This window comes from Chelmon rostratus, chromosome 1, assembly GCF_017976325.1.
Source record: "Chelmon rostratus isolate fCheRos1 chromosome 1, fCheRos1.pri, whole genome shotgun sequence".
NCBI lineage: Eukaryota > Metazoa > Chordata > Actinopteri > Chaetodontiformes > Chaetodontidae > Chelmon > Chelmon rostratus.
The window spans coordinates 4834831-4862653 of record NC_055658.1 but is presented as its reverse complement, the minus strand read 5'-3'; the positions used below and the strand labels follow the sequence as shown (position 1 = coordinate 4862653).

General features: G+C 41.9%; 1 protein-coding gene across 1 annotated transcript in view; it reads left to right on the top strand.

The window, feature by feature from the left end:
* si:ch211-186j3.6 (neural-cadherin) overlaps nt 1-27823 on the top strand; it is a 294654-nt gene that overhangs the window by 225458 nt on the left and 41373 nt on the right. The window contains exons 28-32 of the mRNA XM_041938705.1: nt 9398-9525; nt 13684-13811; nt 17275-17398; nt 22426-22606; nt 25412-25578. Coding sequence (XP_041794639.1) covers nt 9398-9525; nt 13684-13811; nt 17275-17398; nt 22426-22606; nt 25412-25578 — 728 coding nt within the window. The remainder of the gene's footprint in view (nt 1-9397; nt 9526-13683; nt 13812-17274; nt 17399-22425; nt 22607-25411; nt 25579-27823) is intronic.

Below are 27823 nucleotides of genomic sequence, written 5' to 3'. Positions count from 1 at the left end.
AAATTCCCGGCATAAAAGAGCAGCAGTTCAAAGAACAATATTTAGTTTCACTGAACAATACTGTATAGATATTTTATTCATTAGCTGAGCGTAACCTTTCAAAATAAGTGAACATTTGTGCCGATGACACAAACACCACAAATGTTCCAGGCTAACTGAGCAGCTTTTGTGTGCAAACGCTTCCGATAATTATCTGGACATTTTTCAGGCTCTTGGTAAATGAGTTATTTTGACTGTTACATATAATGTCTGCTGTAAAAACAGCATAGCAGAATACAAATATGCAGCCAATGCTCAAAGCAAACTGTATTTGCATTCTAATTTACCTGAGCATTATCATTAGTTTGGCTGGAAACCATTATGAACTACCAGCACTTTAGAATAACTAATAGGCAGTTATAGCTAATAACAACGCTGGTATGCACTTAAAATTTCTAATGAATATTCAGTTGTTTGCATAAAGCTGCTTCCCCTCCATAAGGCTTACACCAGTGATATCAAATACATGAACGGTTGTCACTCTGTAGCCAGAGGAGGAGATTTTTCATTATGTGTCCATGAGAGCATGGCTGCAGAGCTGGAAGGACGCAGCAGAGATCCCTGCCATTGACATGTGGCTCATGTCCAGCTGGTGTCAAATATGATTTAGTTGAGAAAAATTTAATATGCATCACTTTCTCTGGGTATATATTTGTGTTTCCAGTGAACAGCTCCTCTTGCTTCCATTTTCATGTTACATTTTTGACAAACCTGGCTCTGTCCGAGCTGTCCCACCACCTGTCTGACTAGCGTTTGCTTTGACATTGTCATGACGGCCTGTCACCACCTGTGTGGGTGTTTCCCAGTGGTGATCTGATGTGCAATATACTTAAAGTAGGTATTTACTGTATACCTCTATGACAGTCAGTTGAAAGAAAGATTATATCACCTTCCAGTCACGTCCGATTTGTCACACTGTCCTTGTGATAATTACAAGCAGGACATGAGTGGTTTTCTATTCTCTGACGTTGTGGATACATGCAGGGAGTGTGACAGTCAAAAGAAAGTGAAATTCACAGCAACGCAAATCAGTCCAGCTTAACAAAAGCAGTGTATGCTTTTGATCAATTGTGGATGATTTTTAGGTGATGTACGTTAAGTTGTATCAATTAATTTGGAAAAGGCATCCATAACCATATTTTCGTTTAATTCCTGAACGTGGTAAGTCCCACTTACATCACAAATCTCTTTTTTAAGGGAGCCTTCACCAAGATAGCAGCATCACACTGTTTCAAGCAGCATTCATGCCAACATTAAAACTACAAAAAACATATTGTATTTTATTCATATGCCTGAGAAAAGAGACAGAAGGGAGAGGGTCCAGCCAAAGAGGCAGTTACAAGTTCCAGTCGAAATTGCCACCAAACCCTTCACTACAGTTCCAGATCCCCTAACTGGGATCAGCCTACCTGGCTGCAGCTCTGTCTACAAGTGGTTCCAGGCTGCAGGGGCAGAAAAAATAAAGGCCTGTTTTCCCATTTAAGTGCAGAGACAGACAGTGAGGAGGTATCATGTGAGCACAAACAACACGTTACTACTTTTAATTGAGATATACCCACAAAGATAAGCCAATGAGGGCCACTGAAGTCTGCCATATAGGGTGGAATGGTGAGTGAGGGCTTTGCAGCCTGTGACAAACCTCAAAGCGCTGTGGTTCGCCATATCCAGCTGATGCAAACATTGGGCAGAGGTGTGACGTACAACAGATCACCAGAGTAAAAACACTTGTCTACAAAAACTAGATGTTTTCACTGTTCCTATATGGCATGGAAAGAAACAGTTCAGATCGAAACATCACATGTTAAGTTGCCACCTTTAAGGAAAAGCTCTCCCTCTCTCTCTCACTATATAGTCAGAGTCAAAGTCAAAGTCAGCTTTATTGTCAATTCTGCAGTATGTACAGGACAAATATATATATATAAAGCTATGATGTGTTCAGTGATTTCCTAAAGTCTTGTTTTTACCATCAGGTTGCCAGGCAACCAGGAAACTGCCAAGACCCTTACTGTGTCTGGCCAAGATATTGTTCAGCACATAACCCCCATAAAACTACAACTTGCTGGTTTTCCACCTTGCCTGTTGTTAATTAGTTAATGAGAGAACCCGTGTTGGTCTGTGGAGTTTGTTACCTTTTGACAGAGTCAGACTGGCTGTTTCCCACTGTTTCATGTCTTTCTGCCCAGCTAAGCTAATTGACTGCTGGCAGAAGTTTGATATTTACAGTGTAGACATGGGAGCGCAATCAGACTTCTCTTCTTGAACCACATGTAACGACTGAATTAGTTACAAAACCATTCCTTCTGTCATATCTAATGTTAGTTTGCATCTCAGCATGCTTTCCAAATGTTTTTTTAAAAAATATATTGTAATTAGTTCAATATTATTATGACCCTACAAGTCTTGCACTTTGCAGGTTGTCAGATATGGGCAGTTTTATCAATACTGCTGGTGCCGCATACAATGGAACCGGCTCACTTAGCATCAAGACTACCTGGCTGGATCAGGAAATGCACTCTGACCTCAGCTGTATTAGTGAGATTAATTGTCACGGTAATGATTTTTGTCAGTGAGATCAACAATAAATGTCAGACATGGCTGAAAGCATGAGACCTGCTCTGAGGCGCGACAGCAGACAAGTACAAGACAATCTCTCTCTCTCTGTCTCTCTCTCTCTCTCTCTCACACACACACACACACACACATACACACACACACACACACATGCACAATCACACACGCTGATGCAGGACTACCCGCCAGAGGCAAGTGCTTGTCCAATCAATACACAAATTAACAAGACAAATTGAATTTGTGTAATTACAACACCCCTGCAGAATGGAAAAAGTTTGGGCAGGGGGTCACATAAGGATCGGCAGGCAAAAAGAAAACACAACACTTTATATAGTTGCGTGTTTGTTCATATGGTGCCACAGTCACTAAAAGGTGGAGCGAGTGATGAAATAAAAACCATAAATGGAAGAATAGGGATTTAGCAAGTGCCAGCACACACAAACGCACAGGTTCGCTTTGGCTTTGCGTCCACTTTTCACGGGGCTGTTTTGCAGCAGCACCCCCAGCTTAGCAGTGCGATGGCTTTCAAACTGGAACCGCTGCTGGATGCAGAGATCCAATATGTGTCAGCTGCGGGGCCGGCTAGCTAGCCGGCACATCGTTTATACAAGAAGCCCTCCGCTCTTCACTTGCTGCATCGCCTGCTGATTGGCACACAGGCTGACTTCTGTGGGCATCAGTGTATACATGCATGTGACTGCTCGTGTGTGGGTGATGAGTGGGTGTATGTGTGCCGAATTGTGATTTGTAATGCTGTTTATGCAGTCCATATGCTCGCTGTTTGACTCCTGTGTATCCTCGGGCTGACGGAGGAGAAGGACATTTTTCATATTTAAGAGCCCCCAACTCTGTGGGCGTTCAAGCTCTCCTTGCACACAAAGCACACACATTTACTCTCTCTCTCTCTAGTCTCAGAGTAGGAGCTAATGAATTAAGTATGAGAAGCAGAATAGAAGCCTGGTTGTGTGAATGAGACTTTTAAGAGCAAAGTCTTGTCCTAACCCCAGTGCACCCAGAGCATTTAAACGTCGCGTTGGCCCCTGTGAAGATGTTCCCATTTGGCCTGCCAGCCCACCACACACCCAGCTAGCCTTTTCCAGCAAACACACTTTTTTTTTCTGTCCGAATGTCTCTGTGTTGCTCTTTCACTCAGTTCAGTTCCATTTAACTTTACCAAAGCAATTAAAGAAAAGTTCAACACTTATTATGCCAGCCATAGGGACAATAATCTGCATTTTTTATGTGGCCATAAGGCTGTAGGCTTTTTCATACTTGAGTGTTTGTTAGCGCCCAAGAGATTTATATTTTATTTCCACATGTATCCAGCAGGCAGCAAAGTTCTGTTAATCATGAACATATTCGTATGTTGTAATGGCACAACTGAAATGAGAAATGTGTAGTTTTGGTTTGCAGATTGCAATAGCTAAACTCATGGTGTGTGCCTAATGAATACTGATATGATACCAGTTCTCTCTTTTTCCAGAGTTCTGTACAACACTTCCTTCAGTGTAACTATAACTATAACAGTATAATAAGTGGCTTTTTCTATTTTTTTTAACAGGCCTCTTTGGATTTTTTTTATTCATTTATTCCATGAGGTACATTTCTCTCAAGTTTTCTTGAGAGTTGTTTTCAAACAAGTTCCTGAGCAAAAGTGCTGAAAAGGCACTTATAGGACAACTATACACAGTAAACCTTTGGTAGGCCTGACCCTTAGCTAGCTGAGGATGTCAGCAATGGCCTCATGTTAAAATGCATTCACTGCAAAGCACGTGCTGCAAGTGAGGATTAACGGCTGTGGTTTACCCGTAGACTGTACAAAACATGAGCACAGTCTTTCTGAAGAGCCTTCACAGCCAAGCTCCTGGCTAATCTGAAAATGGGTAAAGAGGTGGAGCTTCGGTGGAGCTGAGGTGGGCTAAAAGAAGACTAGTTGTTGAAATCCAGCAGCATATAAAAACGTATCCTTGTACAGTCGTCATGAAAGGAGAAATCAGCTATAAACACCAAAACTGTTTTGCCTCTTGTGCACTGGCACAAGAGGATTGTAAGCTAAATCAACCTTTGGCTACTTGTTAGCTGTATGAAGTCATTGTTGCTTTTAGTCTTTTCATGGTTCTTTTTTAACATTTGTTTAGTCCAATACAACACCTGCATGTGTCCCATTATTCACCGTGGTTGAAGGAGTTAACAGTAACATTGATTCCTGATATTTATTATAACAGACATCCCCTGATTTTTCCCACTTTTCATGGTTTCTGATAACACAAAGACGACACTTGGTAAAAGTTTGTGCGAGCTTCACTGCAGATTCATTGATGAATAATTCAGGTTTCTAATATTCTTTGATGGAAACAAAGAAACTTTAACTTACACAGCTATTATTGCTGCAAACCTGTTTATCTCATTGTCAAAAGCAACTCAAAAATCAACTAGAAGGTCTCTCAGAGTGTGCAATAGTCCACTCTTCTATGATATGCAAATCTGCAATAGCAGCTACTTTATATGTCTGGATATATTTCCTAAAGCTAATAGAATTATGTCAAAATATGGTTGTCTTGCTGAAGCCTTATTGTGTATTTCATTATATATTTCTAGGTTGGAAATATGTCACATACATTTGTAAACCAGTAACACTTTATTATCATCTACATATGGACAAATATCAGATGTTTGGACTGAAATAGCATCAATACGGCAGCTTGTCATCAAAAAGAGTTGAAAAGCCTTTCACAAGGAAGAAATTACTTCACAGTCAATATTATTGCTTGTTGTAAAGTTCAAATATTTCCATGATATGTGTTATTCACGCTTCTATAGTTTCCACCTTAGTTTGAAAAAACAAGCGTTATAAATGTGGCGATGACACAATTTTACCATGAAACCACTGACCCAGAGTGCTCCATAAAAACTGCTTTCTGTTTGCAGTTCGAGCATCTATGGTTGTCAATCCCACAGGATTTCTGGTACCCGTTAAGGTTGGGTAATATCAAATTTTCAACTGCCACTGTCAGCCCAACAACAACCGACTGCTGATATATTTCCGCAGGTGTGTGTGCTAGTCACAACAAAACAAGATTAATAAATAAAAAAACATACACTCACTAAATGTGAAAGGAAATATTGGTGCACCTATTTGCATCTTTCACCGAACTAAGCTTAATGTTAAACACGTCATTCAAAATAGACAGAAACAAAATAAAACTCACCAAAATCATCTTTGTCAGTCTTCGTATTGTTCCCACAATCGTCAGCCGTCGTTTGGTCAAAATGAACTCTTGATTCAGAGATCCAGATGCAAATATTCTGCTCTACCTGCTGCCTCCCTGCCGTTGATTCTGGCGCTCCCATTCGAGCTTCGGCTCAGTGGGTGTGTGCAGTGGTACTCGGATTGCCCCGTGAACAGAAGTCTGTCACTGAGCAGCCAAGGCCAAGTGCCCGATCTCGCAATGCTAACGAAAGTGAAAAATGATTTGTGTATCCTCCCTGTGAATCAGATCCTACATTGAAAGGGTTCTTCCTTGGCCTGTGCTACACCTCTCCACCTTTCACAAGTAGTTTTTCCCCAATCGTGCTGACAAAGAAACCAACAAACAGACTGGACTGAAAACATGACCTCCTTGGCAGAGGTAGTACATCAGTCAACAAAGAAAAACTTCATTCTCATTTCTTTGATGAAGATGGAGGATTTCAGCATATCCTCAATTTAGATTATTTCTTTCTTTGTTTCCTCCATCTGCTTTGTATTTGTTCTCTCTTTGATCCATCATCATGTTCTTCTCTACTTACCACCTTCTGTTTCTTCATTTAGTTTTGTCTGCATTGTTCATTTATCATTTATTTCCCTCGCTGTCCATCATCCCACCTGTCATCTGCCGTCTCGCTACTTGGCCGTCCTCCCAGCTTTGTACTCACACTCCTAATCTTTCCTCTTGTTTCTCTCTTGTTTCTCCTCTACCTTGACTTTTCCATTTCCTTCTTTCCTCCACATCCTTTTTTCTTCCTGACTCACTTTTGGCTCATAGAGCTCTTTGTTGCTTCCCCTCTTTCTCTCTCTTTCTCTCTCTGTCTGCCTTTTTGCTGCTTCACTTCACCCTAGAGTTCCTCCTTTGAGACCTCTGAAGGCTGTCTTCATCTCTTGGGAAATTGTCACGTCAGTCTTGACGAGAGGGCTCGATGCCGAGCCAGACGATCGGTTGGTCAATCTACCTTTTAACTGGTTTTGGCCGTTTGTCTGCGAGAGTGCGCATGTGCAGAAATGGACTCTGTTAGGCTCATGCAGGTATCCTTTGTGGCTCTGAATGCACCTCCAGCTCAGATGTGTCTGGCTTCCCCAGTACAGGTGTAAAGGGAGGCTTGGGGGTTATAGTGTTAGCACACACTGTGGTTCAAGAACGAAGGAAATTCCCTCGAGGATGGGAAGAGGTCTGACTGAAGAAAGGAAAGTGACAGAGTGAGATGTGGGAAATGAAGAAGAAAGGCAAGGTGAGGGGTCCCAGGCGGGTGGGTAAATGAGAGAGGCAAATGAATGAGGTTACAGAGATGAGGGGACAATGAGGCAGAGCCTAAAGACGACAATATGTGAGTTAAACAACGGAGGAAGGCTTTGAATTGATGCATTCTTTTTGGTCAATTGTCTGGCCTCAGCCAATATATTAAAATTAATTGGATCGTTCCTGAAGTGCGGCAGCAACCCATCTTGCAGCTGGAGTGGGTTAAATCAACTTGCAGGTAATTGAAGGAAAGTTGGGCGGAAATGAGAGGCTAACAACAAACTTGCACTCACTGTGGCTTGCAAAATGACATTGCCAGGCCTTTGTTGTTGTTGTTTGCGTATACCTATATGTGAGGCAGCGTAATGAAGTGTGGGGCACTCATCACAAAGGCACATCTCAGCCTCGGCAAGGCAATTAGAAAAAAGCAGCATCTCATATGCTCGACACCTAATTTCATATAGCTCAAGGTGAAGATACAGTAAGATGCATGACATGACATCATTTGAGGAGGAGGCGATAAAGTTATTGCACGCAAACACAAAGAATCAATACATGTCATGAGTAAGCCTGATAGAAATAAACTGGCTTCACAAAGGCACAGTGAAGAGTGAAATGCCAGTAGAAAGCGTTTGTGAATTCTTTGAAAGCAGCACAATGTAATGAAAAAAAAATGTCAGTTATGGTGGAAAAGTTAATGAAAGAGTGAAGCAAGGCGCGAGGTAAAAGAGGGAGAGGGGAGATGAAAGAGTGCTGACAGACAGACTGACATTGCAAGAGATGCAGCAAGAGGGATGACGAAAGCTCACCTGATGTCAGACACGCAGCAGGTTGAATTTGATTCTTGTCAGCCTCTTTTGAAATCCAGCTTCCACTGACTCAAGCATGAGGACGAATGTCATAGTGCAGAAGTTAGCGAAATTCATACTGGAGTTTTGTCTCACTGTTAATTATAATTCTAGCATATATGGCAACCACTTCAGTTTGTGAGACTAGGAGCGCCAGAAAAGTGGTGAAAAACAGGTGTCCTCAAAATGAAACATGAGAACATTTTTTTCAGTAGGAACTGAATCCCTGATTCAGGCAGTGGGTGTGTGGGAGTGTAGCTTTAGGGTGGCAGCAGGGAAAATCAGGAACAATGAGCTATTGGACACGTACTGTGACGGCCTATTATTATTTCTTAATTGAATAGAGCTAGCAGAGACATTCTGCAGTCTTGACATAAGCCATAATTTCAAAACAGCATAATTATAACATTTTTTGTGAAGCCACTGCAGTCACATTTGTATTTTTGCCAACATTTCCTGTTTTGAATTTAAATGCATCACTGTATTCACCTCAGTCTTTGCCATAAGATTTATTTTTGTCCTCAATGCCAGAAGTACAGAATGTGGACAACTTAATGGGGGAACAGTAGTTGGTGCAATTATCAGCTGTATGAATTCATGTTAGGAAAGACTTAAAGTGCACTAAAACATAGGATTGCATGAGCCATTGGAGCTTCTGACCAGCAGAATGTCCACTGGCTTTAACAGCAAAAAAAGCTAAAATACACAGTATCAACCTTTTGACATCATAAAAACCGACCCAGGAGAATATATTCATTCATAAAGACTTCATTCATTCATATATCATATTGTACTCCGTGGAAACCATTAGATGACTAAGAACCATTCAATAAATAGACTTAATAGTGTGCAATAAGAAGTCACTGCAGCCATGTAAGCAGGAACACAAAGATGCTTCGTGTTCAGTGTTATGCATGAACTGTTGAAGTTCAGCATGCATGATGATGGATTGCCGGTTCTGGATGTAGACATGCGTTCTGTTAATTCCTTACATATGGTGCCGAGCACACAAACAGTCTTAGCCACTTCATTAACTTTTAATTTCCCATTTGAGTAAGTCGGAAAATAGAATGTAATAACTTTTGTCTGATGTTTGTTGACTTCCATGAGATGTGAAGAAAAAATGACATCATGACAGGCACTGTGCAATAATCTGCATTAAAGCTGATATACAGAGACGATATTAACGGTTTGGCCAGTTATGTACCACACTGTCAGTAAGCACTGTAAGCTATGACACTTCAGACACTACTTGATTCTTTGTCATGTATCAGCCAGCTACAATGGTTTCAATGCTTTTTAGGGAGTACAACACCAAAAATAGTTTAAACCAAAACTCTTGATTGCACCTCTCAAAACGCAGCATTTGTTAAAACCTAATGATTTCAAAGAAATGTCACCCCTCATCAATCCTGCCTGTCTCTCTCTTTCTCTTTCTTCATCTAGAGCTGATAGATGGGACCCCCACCTTGAAAATCAACCATGGCTCTGGCACAGTGGTGCTACAGTTGCCAGGCAACGTGAACGTGGCAGACAGGCGGTGGCACCGGCTGGATGTCCGCAGCAACAGCAAGGTGGGACACTTCACCTATTTAACACCAGCCCCCAAGTACTGAGCAAATCAGCCCCATGTATAGCCACCCTGAGCTATACTGACAGATGAAAAATGTTTTTTTCTTTCAACTTCATTGTTTCATGGCTAAGAATCGCTTTTCTGCATTAAAATCATTTATTTTTAAATAGATGTAAGATGGCTTGCGAGTGAAACACATCGTTTTTATGAACAATTCAATTTGTCCTTTTTATACTCGTATTAGTTAAGACGGGCCACTTACCTACGCAAGGAAAGAAAAAGGCTGCGACCTTTCAGGTTAGCTACTGATTATCTACGAGCTCTCATTGAGCAGAGTTCAGGTGCATTTCAGCTGAGTTGCGGTTATGTAAATGCTTAAACACTTTATGTCCTTTGAGTTTGCACAGATATCACCTATAGAGTAGAAGAGGGCTGAATGTGTTTTGTTAATGAGAACAATAGACCGCTAACGCAGTGTGATTGTGGTGCTGAACTGAACTGCACCTGTGTTGGCATGACAAGGCAGCAGCTTCACACTTACTGAACACCCGCCCACAACTTTGGCTTCAGTTTGACAACTCATGCAGCTCGCAGGTAGTTGAAAATGAATCTGGCCTTTGCAGCAGGATTATACTTGAAAACTGTGTGTTGCACACAACTCCGATGTTTCTTGATACAGTCTAGATGCATCATGATGCGTAGTGAAAACTGAATCCAGTCAGGATGCAAATAGAGACGTCCAGCCCCAGAAAAGACAACTCAGCTTTAGTCATGCAGATTTTGTCTGTTGCTTTTTGGAAAAACTGATATGTTGTTTCTGTCCTGCTGCCGTAGCAGTGTCTTTATCCTATCCTAGACAACAGAATGAAAAAATGTGACTCTCCTGCTTTGTATGGCTTTCTCCACTGGGAAAAAACAAAGGGGCAGTGCAACTTTTGGTCTGTATTAGATGCCACAATTCCTGTTAATCTGTAATTCTGAGTCAACCGTCTATGAGGAAATAAAATGCATTATTTGGCTACTATTCCAATTTTCACCTCATGAGAAGATATCCCCCAAAGAATAATGCACAGATTGTGAAGTTGTGTTAAACCTGACCATCTGTTAAATACCTTATGCAGACCTGATTAAAGGCTTTTAGTTTTTTCTTTAGGGAATCAGAAGCAGTTTTATGTTTAGATGTTCGGTTTTACATCTTGCATGTGACATGCCTGAACTTACACTTCATATTATTGGGCAATGCTCACATTCAGGTTTGTACCACATTTACACATGGACACTCGCGTGCACCATTTCCGCAGACTAGTTTGGGCCATTTTTGAACACAGCTGTAAGAGCACCACTGTAAATCTTATGGATGGTTAGACCAAAAATAAATTCTGCCCTTTGAATTAAATCTAGAAAGCAAAACTAACCTCACAGCTGAGGTTCCAAAATGATGTACTCCAAATACTGTATTACCCATTTGGCCCCATGCAAGTCTATTTGTTATGATTATTATAGATCCAAATGGGAAAAATGTTAGTTGGTGACTTGGTATTGTAAAACTGTCTGCACTGTACAGTGCAAAGGGAGAAAATAGTGGTGAGAGTGAGACGAATGATTGCAATAGCCCCCCTTTGACATTCTCTACCCTGGATCATTTCAAGTGAATTTAATTAGAGTGAAATTAAGCTCATTTTCATTTGACTGAGGACTGCCTGGAGCTCTTCACCTCCAAGGACTCACATATAACCACTGCCTTATAGTTCTTGCCTCAATTGAATATCAAGAAGACAGTCAGTGATCCTATTTTTAGAGTGTTTGATATAACCCAGCCTGAGAGGCTCAAGCCTCACAGCCTCACTCAGAGTTAAAGCCACCTTAAAGCAGCTGGACCGGCTGCGTCTGAACGCTGTTTTGTGAAACTCATTCCAACATAGATGAGGTTGATCTGATTTGATTAAGGCCATGCCATCAGGAGCCTCGCCTTGCCACTAGTCTTCCATTGAAATGCGTGTACAATTTGTGTCCTTTCCTCAACTGTTTGTTATGTGTTAACCTTCTTTTCAGTGAAAGGAAGGAAGTGCTTTATGGTCAGCTTCGCATTGACACGTGCACAAACACAGAGTACATTTTGTCAGTGTTGAGACTGGGAGCAGCCAGATGAATACATGAATGCACCTAGACTTTGGATAATACAACAGCTTCTGATTTGCATGAACAACAATGCATTGAGACTTTGGTTGTTACAACGGGGATTATTCAGCATCACAACGGTATTATTCCAAGTGACATGTGAATCTATTCATTCATCCCGAATAGTCAGCAGCATCTTACCCCACCTGGTTGTGTGACCTGGTTGGATAAGCTGCTGTTGTGTGACGGTGTGAGATGAACGGCAGCAAGGACATTGGCATTGGTAGCAGTAAATCCATCTGAAACTGTGGTCTGGAAACATAAAGAACTGACACTGTTTGCATCATGTTTTTTGTGTATACAGTATGTGTTAATGTTTAATCATGCAAACAGCTGTCTGTGTGACATCGTCGACCTAATGGATGCTACTGAGCAATCATATTATTAGTCTATATTAGCTGCTGTTTCCAGACACATGAACCTGCCACTGGAAGCTGTTTTGAACATAAAATGAGAAGCTTTAAGTGGCCTCTGTGATTTTACTGGAAAGAGTGAAAAATATACCTGCACCCATGAAAAAGTTCAGTTTTATTGTTTGTATTTTTAAAATTTCATTGACATATCCTGGCACAGCAAATTATATAGTTTAGCAGTTGCAAGGAAAATTCATTCTTCTCTCTCTCTACTTCTGTGGCAGTGCTGCTCTCTAGTACCTCTACTGATTCTGCTAAACATCTTCAAAAATGTTCCTGCATATGGTGCAATATATTTCTAAATCATCGCATTATCCGAAGTTTGAAGACTAATTTTAAAGTGTTCTAAAGCTGGTTTAGGTTTTATCCATTGTCCTCCACTAATGTATAACTTTAAAGTGCTTACATAAATATTGCAACTATAATTTCTGCCCTTTTTTGCACAGAAAATAGGTTGTATAGGAAAGCTTTCATCACCAATGTGAAAACAAATTAAATTCTAAGGTTATGTATTACAACTGAACTGTTCACTAAAGCACATACACAAGGTGTTGCTATGTCATGTTTTTAATTACAAACTTCAGAAATTACAGCGCTACTAACAGAACAATCTGCAGTGAGAGTTAAAAACAGTCAATGGAATAAATGGCTTTAAATGTTTGGAAATAGATGTCATCAGTCAGTGATGTCTCTCTTAAAATACTCTGTTACATTGTGCATTATGTCTTTTCAGCAGCACAGATGCTACTAAATGGCCATAGAGATATCACAGGAATGATCCTGTGATCCTCTTGCTCCTCTTTGTCTTCACGCTGGTGCTTGTCACTTCTATCATGAAGACACGACTCTATCGACTATAAAGGCTACAATATAGTATAATCGAGTAGTAATAGTATCGAGTACTTACAGTATTTGGCTTAGAGAATATTATAGATCCAAGATGAGACTGACAGAAAAGTGGGACTGAGGGACAAAGGAAAAAAATTACAAATCCATCTGCTTCTTCAGCACCATGGACAGCACCATGGACTTCAACACAGAGCACAGTTAGGCTGCTGATACTTCAGAGCCATGGTCGGGGCCACAGGCTTCAGTCAGATAAAGGATCACTGACTCAGTCACACTAGAATAACATATTCAGCTGAACTCTGCTAACAGGGAGGATGGCAGGTTAACAAGATGGGTGTATTTTGGTCATTTTGCTAACAAGGTGGGTGGCACCCCCCCTTCAAATCGCTTACTGGTTGTCATGGTTTCTGCTTAACCACCTTCTTTACTTGCATCAATTGCAAATTTATTGGAACATGGTGGTTCAAGATGTTAAACCTTGTTTTTCGTTGAGCATTAACAGCAAAATAGCGGGCAGCAACAGAGTAACATACACTAATGAATGAAATGTGAGTCAGAGAGGCAGCTCCCATTATAGTAATAATGGTTTAAGAGCACTTGACAGTGACAGGAGGTACACTTGTTATAATGATCAGAAATAGGGAGGTTTGTTAATGCATTCAATTTCTCTGATAAGATTGGTTCTATACAGCATGTCCCTGTTTGCATGTTCTCTCCAGGAAGTGCGTTTTACCCTGGATCGCTGTTCTGGGGCATCAGTAATGGAAATGGAGGGACTGGGCAGCTGGCTGACCACCGAGGACCATTCCTCCTGTGAAGTGATGGGCGTTACACCGAACACTGACAGGTACACCCAAACACCTGAACGCAGACATACACACTTTTTTTCAAGGGAAAGATGTGACTTTAATGCATGGGGATGTGTAGGAGAGTGTGTTATTTAGGGTTATTTAGTAGAGTTTTAATTGGGACCCACATACTTACTATATATACTGCCAGATAAGGAGCCAAAGATTTATTTTTCCTGTTTTTGTAGTGTGCACAAATGAAATGAGAAAGTGCATAGCTTAAAGGTGTGCCCCGTTCCTTCTATTGTGGGATTAAACACATTTTGCATGTTACCTGCATGTATATCAGCAAAAGTACACACAGTATGTCAGGAGAAATTTCAGGTATTCCTACAGTACTCAGTGTTACATATAAATGCTGCAGAAATGTCTAAAATTTAGTGCAGTAAAGTAATTCAAAAAGAGCAAAACCCTACTGATCACTAATGTGAATAGTGTGAATATTTAGTCTTTGCCCAAGCCACAACTTTGAAAACAACTGCATAATTATTAGAATTCAATTTAACACAGACCTATAGTACATATACCTGCAGTAGGGTAACAATCAAGAAAAGGTTGAGGATGTTAGTTGCGGACTGTAACTCCAGATGCTATGAGTCTAGGTGTAGCCCTCTGGAGCTGTGGGTTTATCCCTGCATGTATGCGCACTTATAAACATATTCCCCCCATTGCACACAGTTGCCTGTCTCTGGTCCTCGTGAACAGTATATAACACCATCATGAACTCTGCTCACAAAAACAGCAATAGACCAGGGGGAGTGCTACACATATACTGATGTATCTGGAATTATTGTATTTAACTGTCTTTCTATTTCATAAAGGCTTTGCCCTCTAAGAGCTGTCACCATTGGGTTAAGGGTGAAGCTGATGAAGTCAGTGTCCACTGTGACACCAAGGTCCAGAAGTGGATAGCATGCACTAGTTCAGAACCCCATAAGCACAAAGCGTGATAAGAGAGGGAGGCACCAGCTGTGCCATGGACAACACCATGTCAGTCCTGTGTGGAAAAAAGGGGCCGAGTGATATTATGCTCTATCCACACAGTGCTACCACTGCAGAAGGGTGGGACATTGAGTATTCCATAATGGGCCCACTAATCTGAGATTTTGGGATTAGAGAAGCATCCTTTGACATGTGCGTAAAAGCACCAGATCTGACAACACATCATCTGCCGCCCAGTATGTTTAAAACTGAATGAGTCAAGGAGGACTCAGACACATTGTGCAGATAGAAGTAATGAGAGAAGCCCCAAGATGCTGTGCAGATGTCTGCCACTGTGATTCCTCTGAGGAGGGCCGTGAATGGAGATAAGGCTCTACTGTGGAGGCTCCACTACTGCTGCACTTTAGGCTTGTGGAGTAGTATCACACAGCCAGTGAGACAAAGCGTGCACTGCCAGAGTCGGTGAAACGCTTCTTTCACCTTGTTTCTGTGAGAGAGGGGGCAAACCCCTCGTGAAATACTTCTGAACCTAAGGAGTTCGTTAGGACTTCATTTGTGAATGAAAGATTTGGACCGAACAGTCAGACTGACAGCTCATTCACTCACTCTATTAATATTCTATTAATACTTTAATATTTTAATGGATAATATCTTGAGAGAGATTTGGGCTATGGGCTCGAAATGGGGAACCCCCAGAGCATGCAGCACCAGGGGTAAATCCCACTGAGGTGTTAGAGAGTGCACGACTGGTTTCTGTCATTTGTCAAGTGCATCACCCAAGGATGTGCGACAATCTTTCTCTATAGCATTTGTTGCAGGGTGAAATTGCTGCAGCATATGCTTTAATCATAGACTGGGTCATCATAGACTGGGTCCATCCATTGTCTACTTAAGTTCTAAGGTAGGTCAACACGAGAGGCAAAGGACACAACGTGGGATCTGAACCTCAGGTGATCAGATGCCCCTTTGCCTTTTGAAAGCTGACGCACAACTGAAGTGTGGGACTCCCACTCGTTGTTGCAGGGACCTGGCCCATTTCTTGCAACTGGGCTGGAGCCCTGACAGTTGATGTACCCTGCCACTGTCCTGTTGTCTGTCTATACTACAACATGTCTGACATGACTGTAGTTGATTGTACTAGTATTGTACTCCTTGGAAGAAGAAGCACAGGGATTTTCTGTGACTGGGAATCACTGACTTCAGGTCTCCCAAGGGGGAGATGGGTGAGTCGGGAGGAGACCCTGAGATGGAGGGAGAAGGGCCATCTGACTCCCCCTGTGTGGGTCCCTTTCTGGGATGTCTGGGAAGTCGCAGCTGAAGATTAGCTTGTGTGTTCTGTCCTCCTGAGGGATGTCACTGCGGTCAGCCCAGCTTGCATCACTGCAGCTGTCAATCTGCTTCCAGGGGCATGTGTGTACAGTACTGACAGGTGGCCTGCGGAGTTAGCACTATACCAGCATGGACAAAACCCAGGCAAGCCTCACAGCGGGGCGAAGGTCTGCTGGCAGGATGTAGGTGGTGTGATAGGCGTGGCAAAAGCCGAGAGCTTCAGAGCAACTGAACTTCTTACTTACTTACTTACTTCTGTTCTTCATTTGTTAACTGCTTGACGCTGCAGAAAAACTGTACCTGAGGACCTGAGAGAGGCAGCTGTAGAGTATACAGTGGCGACTGATGATAACTGGAATATGAGTTGAAAACCTGCAGCCACACGGCCCTGTATGTATTAGTTTGGACATGGCACCACCTGTCTTCCTCATGAGTATCCTCTCTGTGAATGAGGCAACTGGCTCTGTGGCGTTATGGGCATCATCTAACACAGTATCGAAGCACACCCACTCATGCAGGTTGTAGGCCAGCCATGGTTACAACAAAAACCTGCAGGCACACGTCCCTTTATGGAATAGTGTGGACATGCCTTGATGTAAGGGGTTGTTTGTTGTGACTAGCCCACAGAATATTCACCCAGCTCCGCACTTCCCCTCAGCTCTGTGGAGGGTCTTAACATATTTTAGCTTATTGTTTTGGATATGCAGCCTGCAACTTTTATTTGGTTCAGTTTCAGTGCTCTTATCAATCTCTGATTTGTCTTTATCAGGTGGCCAGAAAAAAACATCTCCAAACCAACACTATTATTCCCCCTCTGCTGAATGCGTAAATAGGCAACATTGGCCACAAAAACTTTATAAGCTAGTAATATATCCGTGTTGTTTTTACCACTTGTAAAGCTGCACCAAGTGGTCAAATTAATTGATTAATTAATCAATAAACCAGGCTTTATGTGTTGTTAATCCAGTAATTTTGACAATGATTGCTTAGAATGACTACAATGTCTACAATAATGTCACTAATAGTGTGGTAAAGTCTTCTTTAGTTCCAGTGTGTTGACAGTTCTAGTTGCTTTGGTTTTTACGTATTTCTGCCACTTGTAGCCAAATGACATGGCTATGCCAGTGCCTGTGCCATGTGCGCTATGAGTTGTATCCACAGTATGTGAGTTCGTGCTTCTATATGTTTCAGATACCTGAACATGAGCCACGTGCTCCAGCTTGGTGGTGTGAACGAGGACATCCCCTACATCTACCCTCAGCTTCAGCACAAACACTTCACCGGCTGCATCCGCAACCTCATTGTGGACAGCAAGGTAACACACTTATATGCAATGATGACACACAGAACCAAACTCACACCTGCACTGTAGCTGATAAGTGGATTAATAACAGGTTTCAACATTCACAGTACCCTTGTGCCATGTAAGAGATGTTTTTTTTACGCTTTTAACTGTAACCTCAAAGTGCTTTCAAACATTACGCACATGCAATCGAAGGGTGAAAAGGAATTTGAACCTTTCCACTCCTGCCCAATCTGACTTCAAGTCAAGACTTTCAAGTAACCTTCTGCTGCTCTGTTGGAGTTAAAAAGTCAAGGACTCCATGCTCAAGCATGACAATCCGAGCCCAACCCCAACAAAACCCACATCCTTTATGTATGAACACAGGCCTCAGGTATGAAAGCCCTTTGTGAACCCACTGCCTTCTAAAGCCGGAAATTTTCTGTATTTTCTGCTGCAATTTTTAGCTTGGCATCAAATAAACCTATGACTAAGTGAGAAATTTTGCCCCTGCCAGTCCAAAGCTATCAAGCCTTGCCTGACATAACTGCTATTTAGACATAAACGTCAGGGTCTATTTATACAGCATTCCCACTGATGCGGATAGGCAAAGATGTGTGTTCGCTGATTATAAAAACTCATCTGGGAGAAAGAAGTAAAAGAAAGATTTAGCTCACTGCTTAAAATAAGTTTTGTGTATCTTATCACTCATTTAGCAGCTTTGTTAAGTGCTGCTAATGATAACATCTCACTCTCACTTTGTTTGTATTCAGTCAAAACTGGCACTTACATTGATTGATTGAGTTAGATTTTACACCTGGTATAAAATGTGCTCTGCATTCTGATATGCTTACAGTCTGATCATGGCATTTTTGCATTCTCCATACACACAAGACGAGTTGGAGGGGAGCAGGAATTCTCATCTTTTATGAGACTTTCGTAGGAGGCAACAGAAACTTTGACAGGTCCTTTTTGCTTTAGTAGTGCTTGCAGCCGCACTGAACTGCTGCAGTGACTGTTTCACATTGGATAAGAGAAATGAGTATACTACTGTAGGAGAGTTCTTGCTGGACCTTTTCCTTGAAACTAGTTCTTCATTCTGTATATTCAGGCTGAAGGTCTTGGATGCTCTTAATCTGAAAGAACGGATTAGGTTAGTTTAGTTTAGGTTAGGGTTATACAAAACTAGTTAGCCATGAAATGTTTTGTTGTTGTTTTTCCTGCAGCTTAGCAGGGGTTCATTTAAAGAAAGCTGATTCACATATTTTATCTCAACAGTATTTTGGTGTGAAAAACTAGCAAAGCGTCATATAAAATAAAATGAGAGATACGATTAAATGCATGCTGACAACTGCATCTGTAGCTAGAGATGCATCAGACTTTCTCCTGAAACCAATTCCACCACTTTAACTGAGGGTATTTACAGATACTGTGCACATATCTGATATCACCGTTCTGTTTCTTTTTGGAGATGAAAACCTCTAAACCCTGCACTGTGAAAGTGATCTGGATCATTCTTGTATGTGTAATGTAATGTGATACTCTAACTACACAGTGGCTGCACCCAGACATTACATTGGCCTGTGCAGTCTGACATTATAATGGTTAAATAATAAACATTGGTCTCTTTTCAGCATTAGCACCATTTATTTTTGTTTTTCAAAGATATAAATGTGGCAGTTTATTATTATTATTATTATTATTATTATTATTATTATTCTGTTATACCTTTAGGGGCCATGAATGTGGCTGTTGTAAGTCTCACTCCTCCAGAAGCAAAATTTAGCCATTCAGTAGTCCTTTATAGCTCTGAGATGAATCTGAAGAGTGGGAATATAAAAAGATATGTGTTTCGTGCTTGCAGTTGACGTGGTATACCTTAGCTGGAGATGTTGCAAGAGGCTGCATCAACGTTATGTCCTAATGAGAGAAATCTGCATGATGCATGTGGGTGGACATGAGGATAATAAATCTCCAAAGAGAAAGCAACACTCGGTGTTCTGATGACTAATAATGTTGATGGACATTTTCTGGCACTGTATAATTTTTTTCCTCTTCTTTATTTATTTATCTATCTATTTATTTTCAGTTCACGGTGTTGTTCTTCTTATCACAGAACACACTAATGTGTCTCATTTGTTGCTATAGCAACATCATCTGTTTCACTGGAGGTGCCTGTGATATGGTAAAGGTAGTTCACATTGACAGACACACTTGCTATAACTGAACACTCTATGCATCACTTCTCTCTTTGTACATGTCATGACGGCTGTCTGTGATTTCGCTTTTACTTAGCTATATTTTGTTTATATTATACCACCTGATCCTGTGATTACTGTACATATGTGGCTCTTACTCTGTCTGCTGTGAGGGTGTCTGTATTCATGTGTGTGGTTTCAGGGGGCATATATGTCTTTCATACATTAGCATGTTTCTGTTTTTGGAGCCAGACAGAGATACAGTATGTGAGGATCATGTCACCTCCAGTGATGTGTGATTCATGGCTGTATGGAAACAGTATATGGTCTGCGTGTGTGTGTGTGTGTGTGTGTGTGTTTGTGTGTGTGTCTGTGTGTGTGTGTGTGGATGAAGAAGAGAGTAAACTACACCGGGCTGAAGGCAGGTGCGAATGTGAGTCCAGGAGAAGGGACAGGAAAAGATTTTTCGATTTTATAATTGTGTTTCTATTCAGGAGCTGGGTCTCTCCCCTCTGGCTGTCATTCACCATCATCTGTTTTCGACTCTCCATCCTCGTCTTGTCATTATTCTACTCGTCTTTCTCCCTTCAGCTGTCAGTCTAATATTACTGTTTTAAGTTTTTCTGTGGTTTGGACACAGCTGTCACTCCATTTTTAAGTATGGAGGTTTGCAGTTACAGGGGCTGGACTAATGGCTTTTTGAATGCTAGTAGCTTTGAGGTGAAGTTTGATTTGCAATGCTTCACAGTGAAAAGTTTGACTTGTAACAGACAATGTAGAAAAACCTGGCCCAGTGTTGAAAACATGCATAGTCACTCTGCCAGAATGAATGTTGAGACTGAGCCTGCTCCCTGTATGTTTCAGGAAAATCAGGGTCAAGATGCTCCATTGCATTACATTTATTTGGCACTCATTGAAAGGGATTTCAGAAAAGCACCTTTGTCAAAAGAGGTGCAAAGTTCTGATGCAAAAGCAAATGAGGAATGTAAAAATGTAAATACATGAATGGAGATTCATTCTGTTCATTTCACCTTTTTTTTGGGGGGGGGGGGGGGTTCGACTCTATTATAACCACCAGTAACCACAAGTATCTGAAATCTATAAGGGAGGGAGATGTTATACTATTTTAGACATTAGGGTGCTTTCAACTTTGTATCAACATCTTAATAAAGACCCATTCCTCATCTCAATATGCCAATCACCCCATGCACAAAGTCAAGTCAAGTTTGCTGCGGAAGACCGCAACTGGCCTGCACAGAGCTCTGACCTCGACCCCGTCCAACACCTCTGGGGAGAGGGACCGCAAGCCAGGCCTTACCGTCCAGCATCGGTGCCTACCTCGCTAATGCACTTATGGAAGCAAATCCCTGATGACAGGTTTTGTATGTTTTGGAATGAGAGGTTCACCATCAATCACATATGGATGTAAATATGTTGGGGTGTCCACAAACTTTTGGCCATACAGCATATGCCAAGGAGTACTGCATCTTTTCTGGCAGCTCACGGTCGCCCAGCGCTTTATTAAAGCGTCAAACTGTGTGTCGGGGTTCTCTTTGAATTTGTCATTAATCTGTTTTAATCTGACATTCAGATTTCGTCGTTGTTAAGTGTGACATTTAATTTGATTTCTGTTAGTCACTCAGTCCATCATATCACCTCCTCTTGAGACAGAGGTGCTATGAAATTTAGATAGATTAGACAGATTTTGGTCACTGCAGAGGACACCCACAGTACTACGATTTGGTCTACAATTTGTTTTTCCACTTCTGGGATGACACAATTTTATACCCAACACTTGAAATTAATGTTGGCAAACAGGGGCAGCCTACAGTGTCTCTGTGCGGGGGTCTGACACTCTTCTCAGCTGAAGCCACGCTTTGCAATTTAAGCAGAAGCAGGTGTATTTTTGCATTCAACTCCTATATTGGTGGAGTGTTTCGCTCAGACACACAAATACACACACAAACACACCTCAGTGACACAGATGCATAGTCAAATCAATTGCAGACACCCCGAAGTCTTTCGGTCATTGATTGCTAATGTCTGTGTTGCCGTTCTTAGCAATCAAATGTCCAAACCCAGCAAACAGGGGAGATGTAGCTTTTAAAGGTCAGAACCCAATAAGATGCCTTTTTTTGCTGGAGGTCAGAGCCAATCAGCCGCTCCCTAGTGGCATGACTCACTGTCAGTTTTTATGATCTTTTGCGTGCGTACATCCTCGCCACAGCACAGACAGGGCCCATAAAGTTTGCGTGTAGCAGTGAGGAGACTGAACATATTCGCGTCTTTTATGGTGCGCTTTTGTGAGCACACATTTAGGCGTCCAAGGTTTCCCCGTCCTATCAGCTTTCTGCGCAGGCCACGCTGTTTGTCCCTTAGAAGACTGGTCCAGTGTTTGGTTTCATCTCTGTGGGAAGAGAGACTCTAGAGAGTAGTAGTATAGAGAGATGAGAAGGCCACAGTGTACCCTGAGCTCATGTCCTTCAACACATTTAAAGGTTTCCTTCTGAATTCTTTCATTTTCACTCTGTTTGATTTTATTTCCTTCTTTTCATACTCTGACTTCCCCTCTGGCTGCTTACCCCCTACCTGTCTGTCCTGTGTCTTCCCTCATTCCCCTTTCTCTGCTGTCACTTTGCCTTTTTGTCTCCTGCGTCCTTTTTGTCAACTTTACTCACCTCTTTCCCACTTTTTCCTGGCTTTATCTTAACTTTATTGCTTATATTTCTCCTCTCCTCTTTGCCCACCTTTCATCTGCTCCCGTCTCATTTCCCCTCTTATCGCCATCTCTCCCTCCTCCACGTCTCATCTTCTCTACGTTCACTACCCATGTTTCTCCTTCTCTCTATCTCCTCCACTCAGCTGTACGATCTGAGCTCCCCGGCCGACTCGCAGTCCAGCTCTCCTGGCTGCCTGACCACTGATAGCAGCTGTGTCAACATGGGCTATCCGTCCTGTGGCCACCGGGGTCGCTGTCACGGCGAGTGGGGCTCCTTCAGCTGCCAGTGTGTGCCGGGATACACAGGACACCAGTGCGAAGAGGGTAAGCCAATGTTTGTTGTTTTTTTTTGTGCATTAAAGGATTACATCAAATTTGTGGTGCATTGTAGTATCAACAACAAAACAAAATCATCCATGTGTCCTGGAGAGATCGTTTGCCCCTCTGCTGAATGCTTTCAGCAAACTGAAGCCCAGTTGGTGAGCGCAGATATTTCACACTTGGAAGATGAGTTTGTCGTAGAACTTAAGCAAAATGGTGAGTAGCATTTAGGTCTCAAGTTTTATGTTAGAAAATGCATATTGGCTACCGGCGTCAATTCAAATCGCAGTGCCACAATAGATGAAATAGATTCTTTCTCCTCTGCAGCAGCTTCCAAACATAAACTGGGCTATGTAAGTTACACTGAAGTCGTTATTTCTAGGATATGTGAATATACAGCCTGTAGAATTATCACACTCTCTATCAGCACAGTGTCACAGACGCAAATGACCTTTCCAGCTTCAGCGATGTAGCACAGCTGAGCGAGGGGGTCAGTTTCATGCGAGGATAGAATCAGATAAGGTGAGACAGGGACAGGTTGCAAGCTGTTTCCTCTCACAGCCTCGGGGATGCAGAGTGGGTGAGCGCAGTTGTTTTATTTGCAGTGTAAACTTTCAGTCTTCAAGGCTGTTTTAAATCTAGCTGACATGAATTTATTGTGAATGACCTCATAAACACTAAGTGGGTGAACCTGCTGTTGTGTAAACATGTAGCCTAAATTGTAAAAGAGAATTAAGTTTGAAAGGACCACAGACTCACCAGCCAGGGTTAATTACCTATGTTATCACCAACTGCTGTTCCATGCCTTTCTAACATTAATGGAATGCAATGCCATCTGCTTCATGGCAACCTGTGTGCAGGTGGGATATACGCTGTTTGTAAATTCATGCATACAATATATAAGTCAAGCACTTGGCTTTCCCCTGGAGGATTTCTCATCGCCGCTGTGTAATTCTCATTATACTCAGAGAGCTGCATGCGGGCCCTGGCAGAGTCCTTATTAAGGATACGTGTGGCCTGAAGAAAGCAGCTCCTTGTGAGCTTCTCTGTGTTGGACTCATGGCTGCGGAGGCGTTTGCCTGACTGCAGCAGTTGGGAGAGACTGTTGTTGGACTGAGATGGGGTCTTTAATGACCCTCATCGCCCTGGTCCTGCACCTCCTGTTGTGTAAGTCCTCCAGATTGAGGAGAGCACCTCCGGAGATGCTTTCTGCTGACTGCAGCACTCTGCCAGGCTTTACAGTCTTACCTGGTTGTTATCCTGTACGACATGGTGGCGTTGGTCTCTCTCAAATGTGTTAACATTGAACATTTTTTTCAATTTTTTTCCAGTAGCATGTATTAGATTCCTTTTCTTTAACAGTTTAAATGTACTTAGCGAGGGTTCCTTTACCACTTTGTTCCCACAGCGATCCCTCTGTGGTGCAGTCTGTGGATGTTGCCATGCCTACAAACAACCAATATGGGGCAGATAGACAGTCTTTTAACAAATAATTAAGTGAACGAATTAATGAATAAATGACTAAAGGAATGTGAATGAATCACTCTCCATATTCATGAGATGATTCAGGCTCTGCAGTCACTGACCAAACACTGAGGCAGTCTTTGGAAGAAGAAAAAGTCATGAGGATTCTACAACACAATTCTCACATACGTTTGTTCGAGTTTTCTGGATAACATTCAGGAGCCCATGAAATCAACCGAGCTGTAACCTGGCAGAAATAGAAAAGCCTCTATGTGACGCCTCCACAGAATAAGTGTTAAGATACCATGACCGTGTACAGCAATGTCCCCGGTTAGAGTCAGGCTGGGGACCGTTGTTGCATCTCTCCCTCATTTCATGTCATCTGTCTCCTGTCTCTAATAAAGGCATTAAATACTTAAAAAGGAAACGTTGTCTGTCTATCTGAACTTGCTCCATATCTGCCTTATGTCTGCAGATTTCATCAATTTTCTTTCTTGCATTCATATTAAATTTGATGTTGTTTTTACAAAAAAATATCAATGGCCTCGACTGCAGTAACATTTGAAAATGTTTATTTATCATATCCAAATAGATTCTCTTCCCCAAGATACATGGTAATATCAGGAAGATACAGCATCTATAACAGATCTAAGTAGCAGTAAGTAGAGGTAGTAGTTAATGTTCTTATTTTTTTCCTCATGTCACAGTTGCTTCAAAAAGTCAACCAGGGATTAAATAAATATCCACATTTCTGCAACCTTAAATCACAGCACTGCTTCTATACTAAACAACGTACACAAACAGCTCTGAGGCCTTGATCAGTACAGTTAGCAGTAAAGCATAAGATGGTTCTGAGAAGACATGGCTGATCAGTTGCATATTTCATGTCCAGAAGAAACCAAGCAGGATCTCATGAACCACTAAACTTTGTCAAAGTTTCATGGAAAAGAGACAATGGGGGAGAGGTGTGGAAGCGATAGGCAGAGAAGAAAATTTAACTTGCATATGCTATGAGATGGAAGAATGGCTCTGAAAACATTTTAGGTGTGCTTGGTTTAGTCTGCCTAGCATGCACACAATCCACTTCTGGGAACATGGGTCCCAAAAAGAGGAGCCAAGCATAACCCAGGCTAAACCACACATACATATTCCATCTTGTGCATTTTACATATTCTGTCCTACCACCAGCTCTCTGCATATGGAGGGAATTTAAACTGATTTAGTTGAAGTTATTTAAGGTCACCTCCCTCTGGAGTGAAGCATCTTCTAATTAGATAAAAACATTTTCTCAATAAAAGCACTTTCTGACTGACGTGTGTGTGTGTGTGTTTGTACCAACACCAGAGGTCCCAGAGTATTCCTTTGATGGGCACAGTCACGTGCATTACCAGTTGGCGTCCCCGCTGCCGGCCCGGAGGACATGGGTTCAAATCCTGGTTCGAACCCGAAAACACAGCAGTACCATCCTGAATCTGATCTCGAAGGAGCAGAGTGAATACATACGACTCGAGGTAAGACTGCTGTGTGTGTGTGTGTGTGTGTGTGTGTGTGTGTCGTTTCAGTATATGTCTCTTCTTCCTTCCATTCTGCAGTGTAACAGCAGGGATCACAAACTACACTTAAATGTGTGCAGTGTTTCTATTGCTGTCATGTAAAGTGGAAAGAGCTGGTTGGAAACAGGAAAACAGCATTTGGAAACAATGACACCTGAACAAGTTGCAGATATTTTACCCAAATGCTCCTGTTATTAATGCTGACATGGTTTCTCATATTATATGCACTGTGTGCGCATGTCCCTATAATCCTTTGAAGGAGTCATTGAACATTTAGGGAAGAAAATCTGAGAGAGAGATGAGAAAATGTCAACTCTTCTCGCTCTCTGTATGAGGACATTTACACTGCAGCGATACTGCATAGTGTTTCAACGAGCCCACACATCATTGGGTACCGGCCGTCGCCATTTTCAACAGTCAGCCAGCGAGCTGGGCTAACTGACTTTTCATCTGTGTTATTTAAACAGCTGTCACTGGCAGCTCCTTCACACTCAATGACGTGTTCGTCCCACATCAGCTGTCTCTCTCTCTCCCCTGGGTCTGTGTGTGGTGAAACTCACAGCCTTTAAAACTGTTCCAAACAAGACACGTATCACACATGTCTCTGTTTACATCTCTATCAGTCTATTTTTGCTTGAATTTTTGAAGCACAATACTGACTGGTGAACGTACATGCATGCTTGTATTTATTGGCTGTTGACTGTGACTGAGCCGTAGTGAGACCAGAATGCAAACCCTGTGGCTAAACGTGCCCCTCCTCCAGCTCTTTTCTCCAGCTGACTTATTGCACAGACACGAGACATTGATCACACATGACACTGGCGTTCTCATGTCACTCCTGGAAACAAAGCAAATTAGTGGATTTTCCAAAATGTTGAACTATCTCTCATCAGGCAAGTGCAATGCACCGTCTCTCTTTTTCTATGGTGTTTTAACAGTGCAAATGATTTAGATTGATGCTGAGAGCACACTGCCAGGATTGAATACATAACTGTATTATTTGGTTATTTGTCATGAAGACTTTATTCATCCCACTCTTTTCCTGTGGTTGCTCTGCTCGCACATGAATTGCTCTCTCACATTTCTTTATTTGCCAGCCTCATTCTGTTTTTTTGTTTTCGTTCGTTCCAGCCCTGACTTACTTTGTGGGATCATGCAGCACCTCCCCAGTTTTGATCAGTATTGATCAAACATCGCTGTCTAAAACGATGCTGATTATCCATACCACAGCTCGCGTCACACTACACCCGCTCCTCTGATCCCTGCCCGTCACCCATCTGTCTCCCCTTCCTATTCACCCATTCCTACATTTCCTCTTAAATGTCATACTGCTCCCTCAGCACAGCCACAAGGGGAGTCGCTTCACATCATTTATCCACCATAAATAGTGCATTTATTCCTGGGTGCAGACAGCATGAAAATGTGTGTAATCTTATGAAGGAGCACCCCTCGGTGAAACATCGGAAACCCTGCGATGTTCTTTGATAGAAATATAACCAAGTTGCCTTCTAAGATGATGTTTTTCACTGTAATAATTCTGTTTGCTTTTAATCAGAGGAAGGAATTAGTATGCGTTCCTCTCGGCTGGCTCCAAACTCACAATGTGAGGAGCTCTTTGTTTCTGCTGTGTGACTTGCATTCCAATAACATGGTTAGTGAAATGTATTACATTTTCTTTGTTCTAAGATACTTTCCCCCGTTGGATTACTGATTGCAGCACTTTGTATGAGTTTGTACATTTTGCTTTTACAATCCTTATGAGGATGAAATCTTCTCACAAGAGCGGACACAAAATTCTCCCAAATGAGGGCATTTTGCTTTTTGCTGCATCTTGATGCTACAAGTGGTTGGTTGTTTAGTTCACTTTGATTAATAGTTGGTTTACAGACAAAAGTGCACATACATCAAAATCAATGTAAATGTGCTGGGATTAGCTCAAGAGCTACTTTATATCTGTTGAGGATAAAGAACAACTCCACGGCGAAACATTCAAACATTGTTGCAGATTGAAGCATGAAAGGTCACTGTAAACCTTTGGGAGCGATACATGGAACAAAATAACGAGGCCAAGAGTCCACTTACTAGTTTTTAGGGCTGTCAGTTGCATCTCACAGTCATGAATGTAGTTTGCTCAGGTGAGGTTATTATAAGTGATCATATTTGGGGTGGATGTGCACAGCCTCTTTGATATTATTCTGTTATT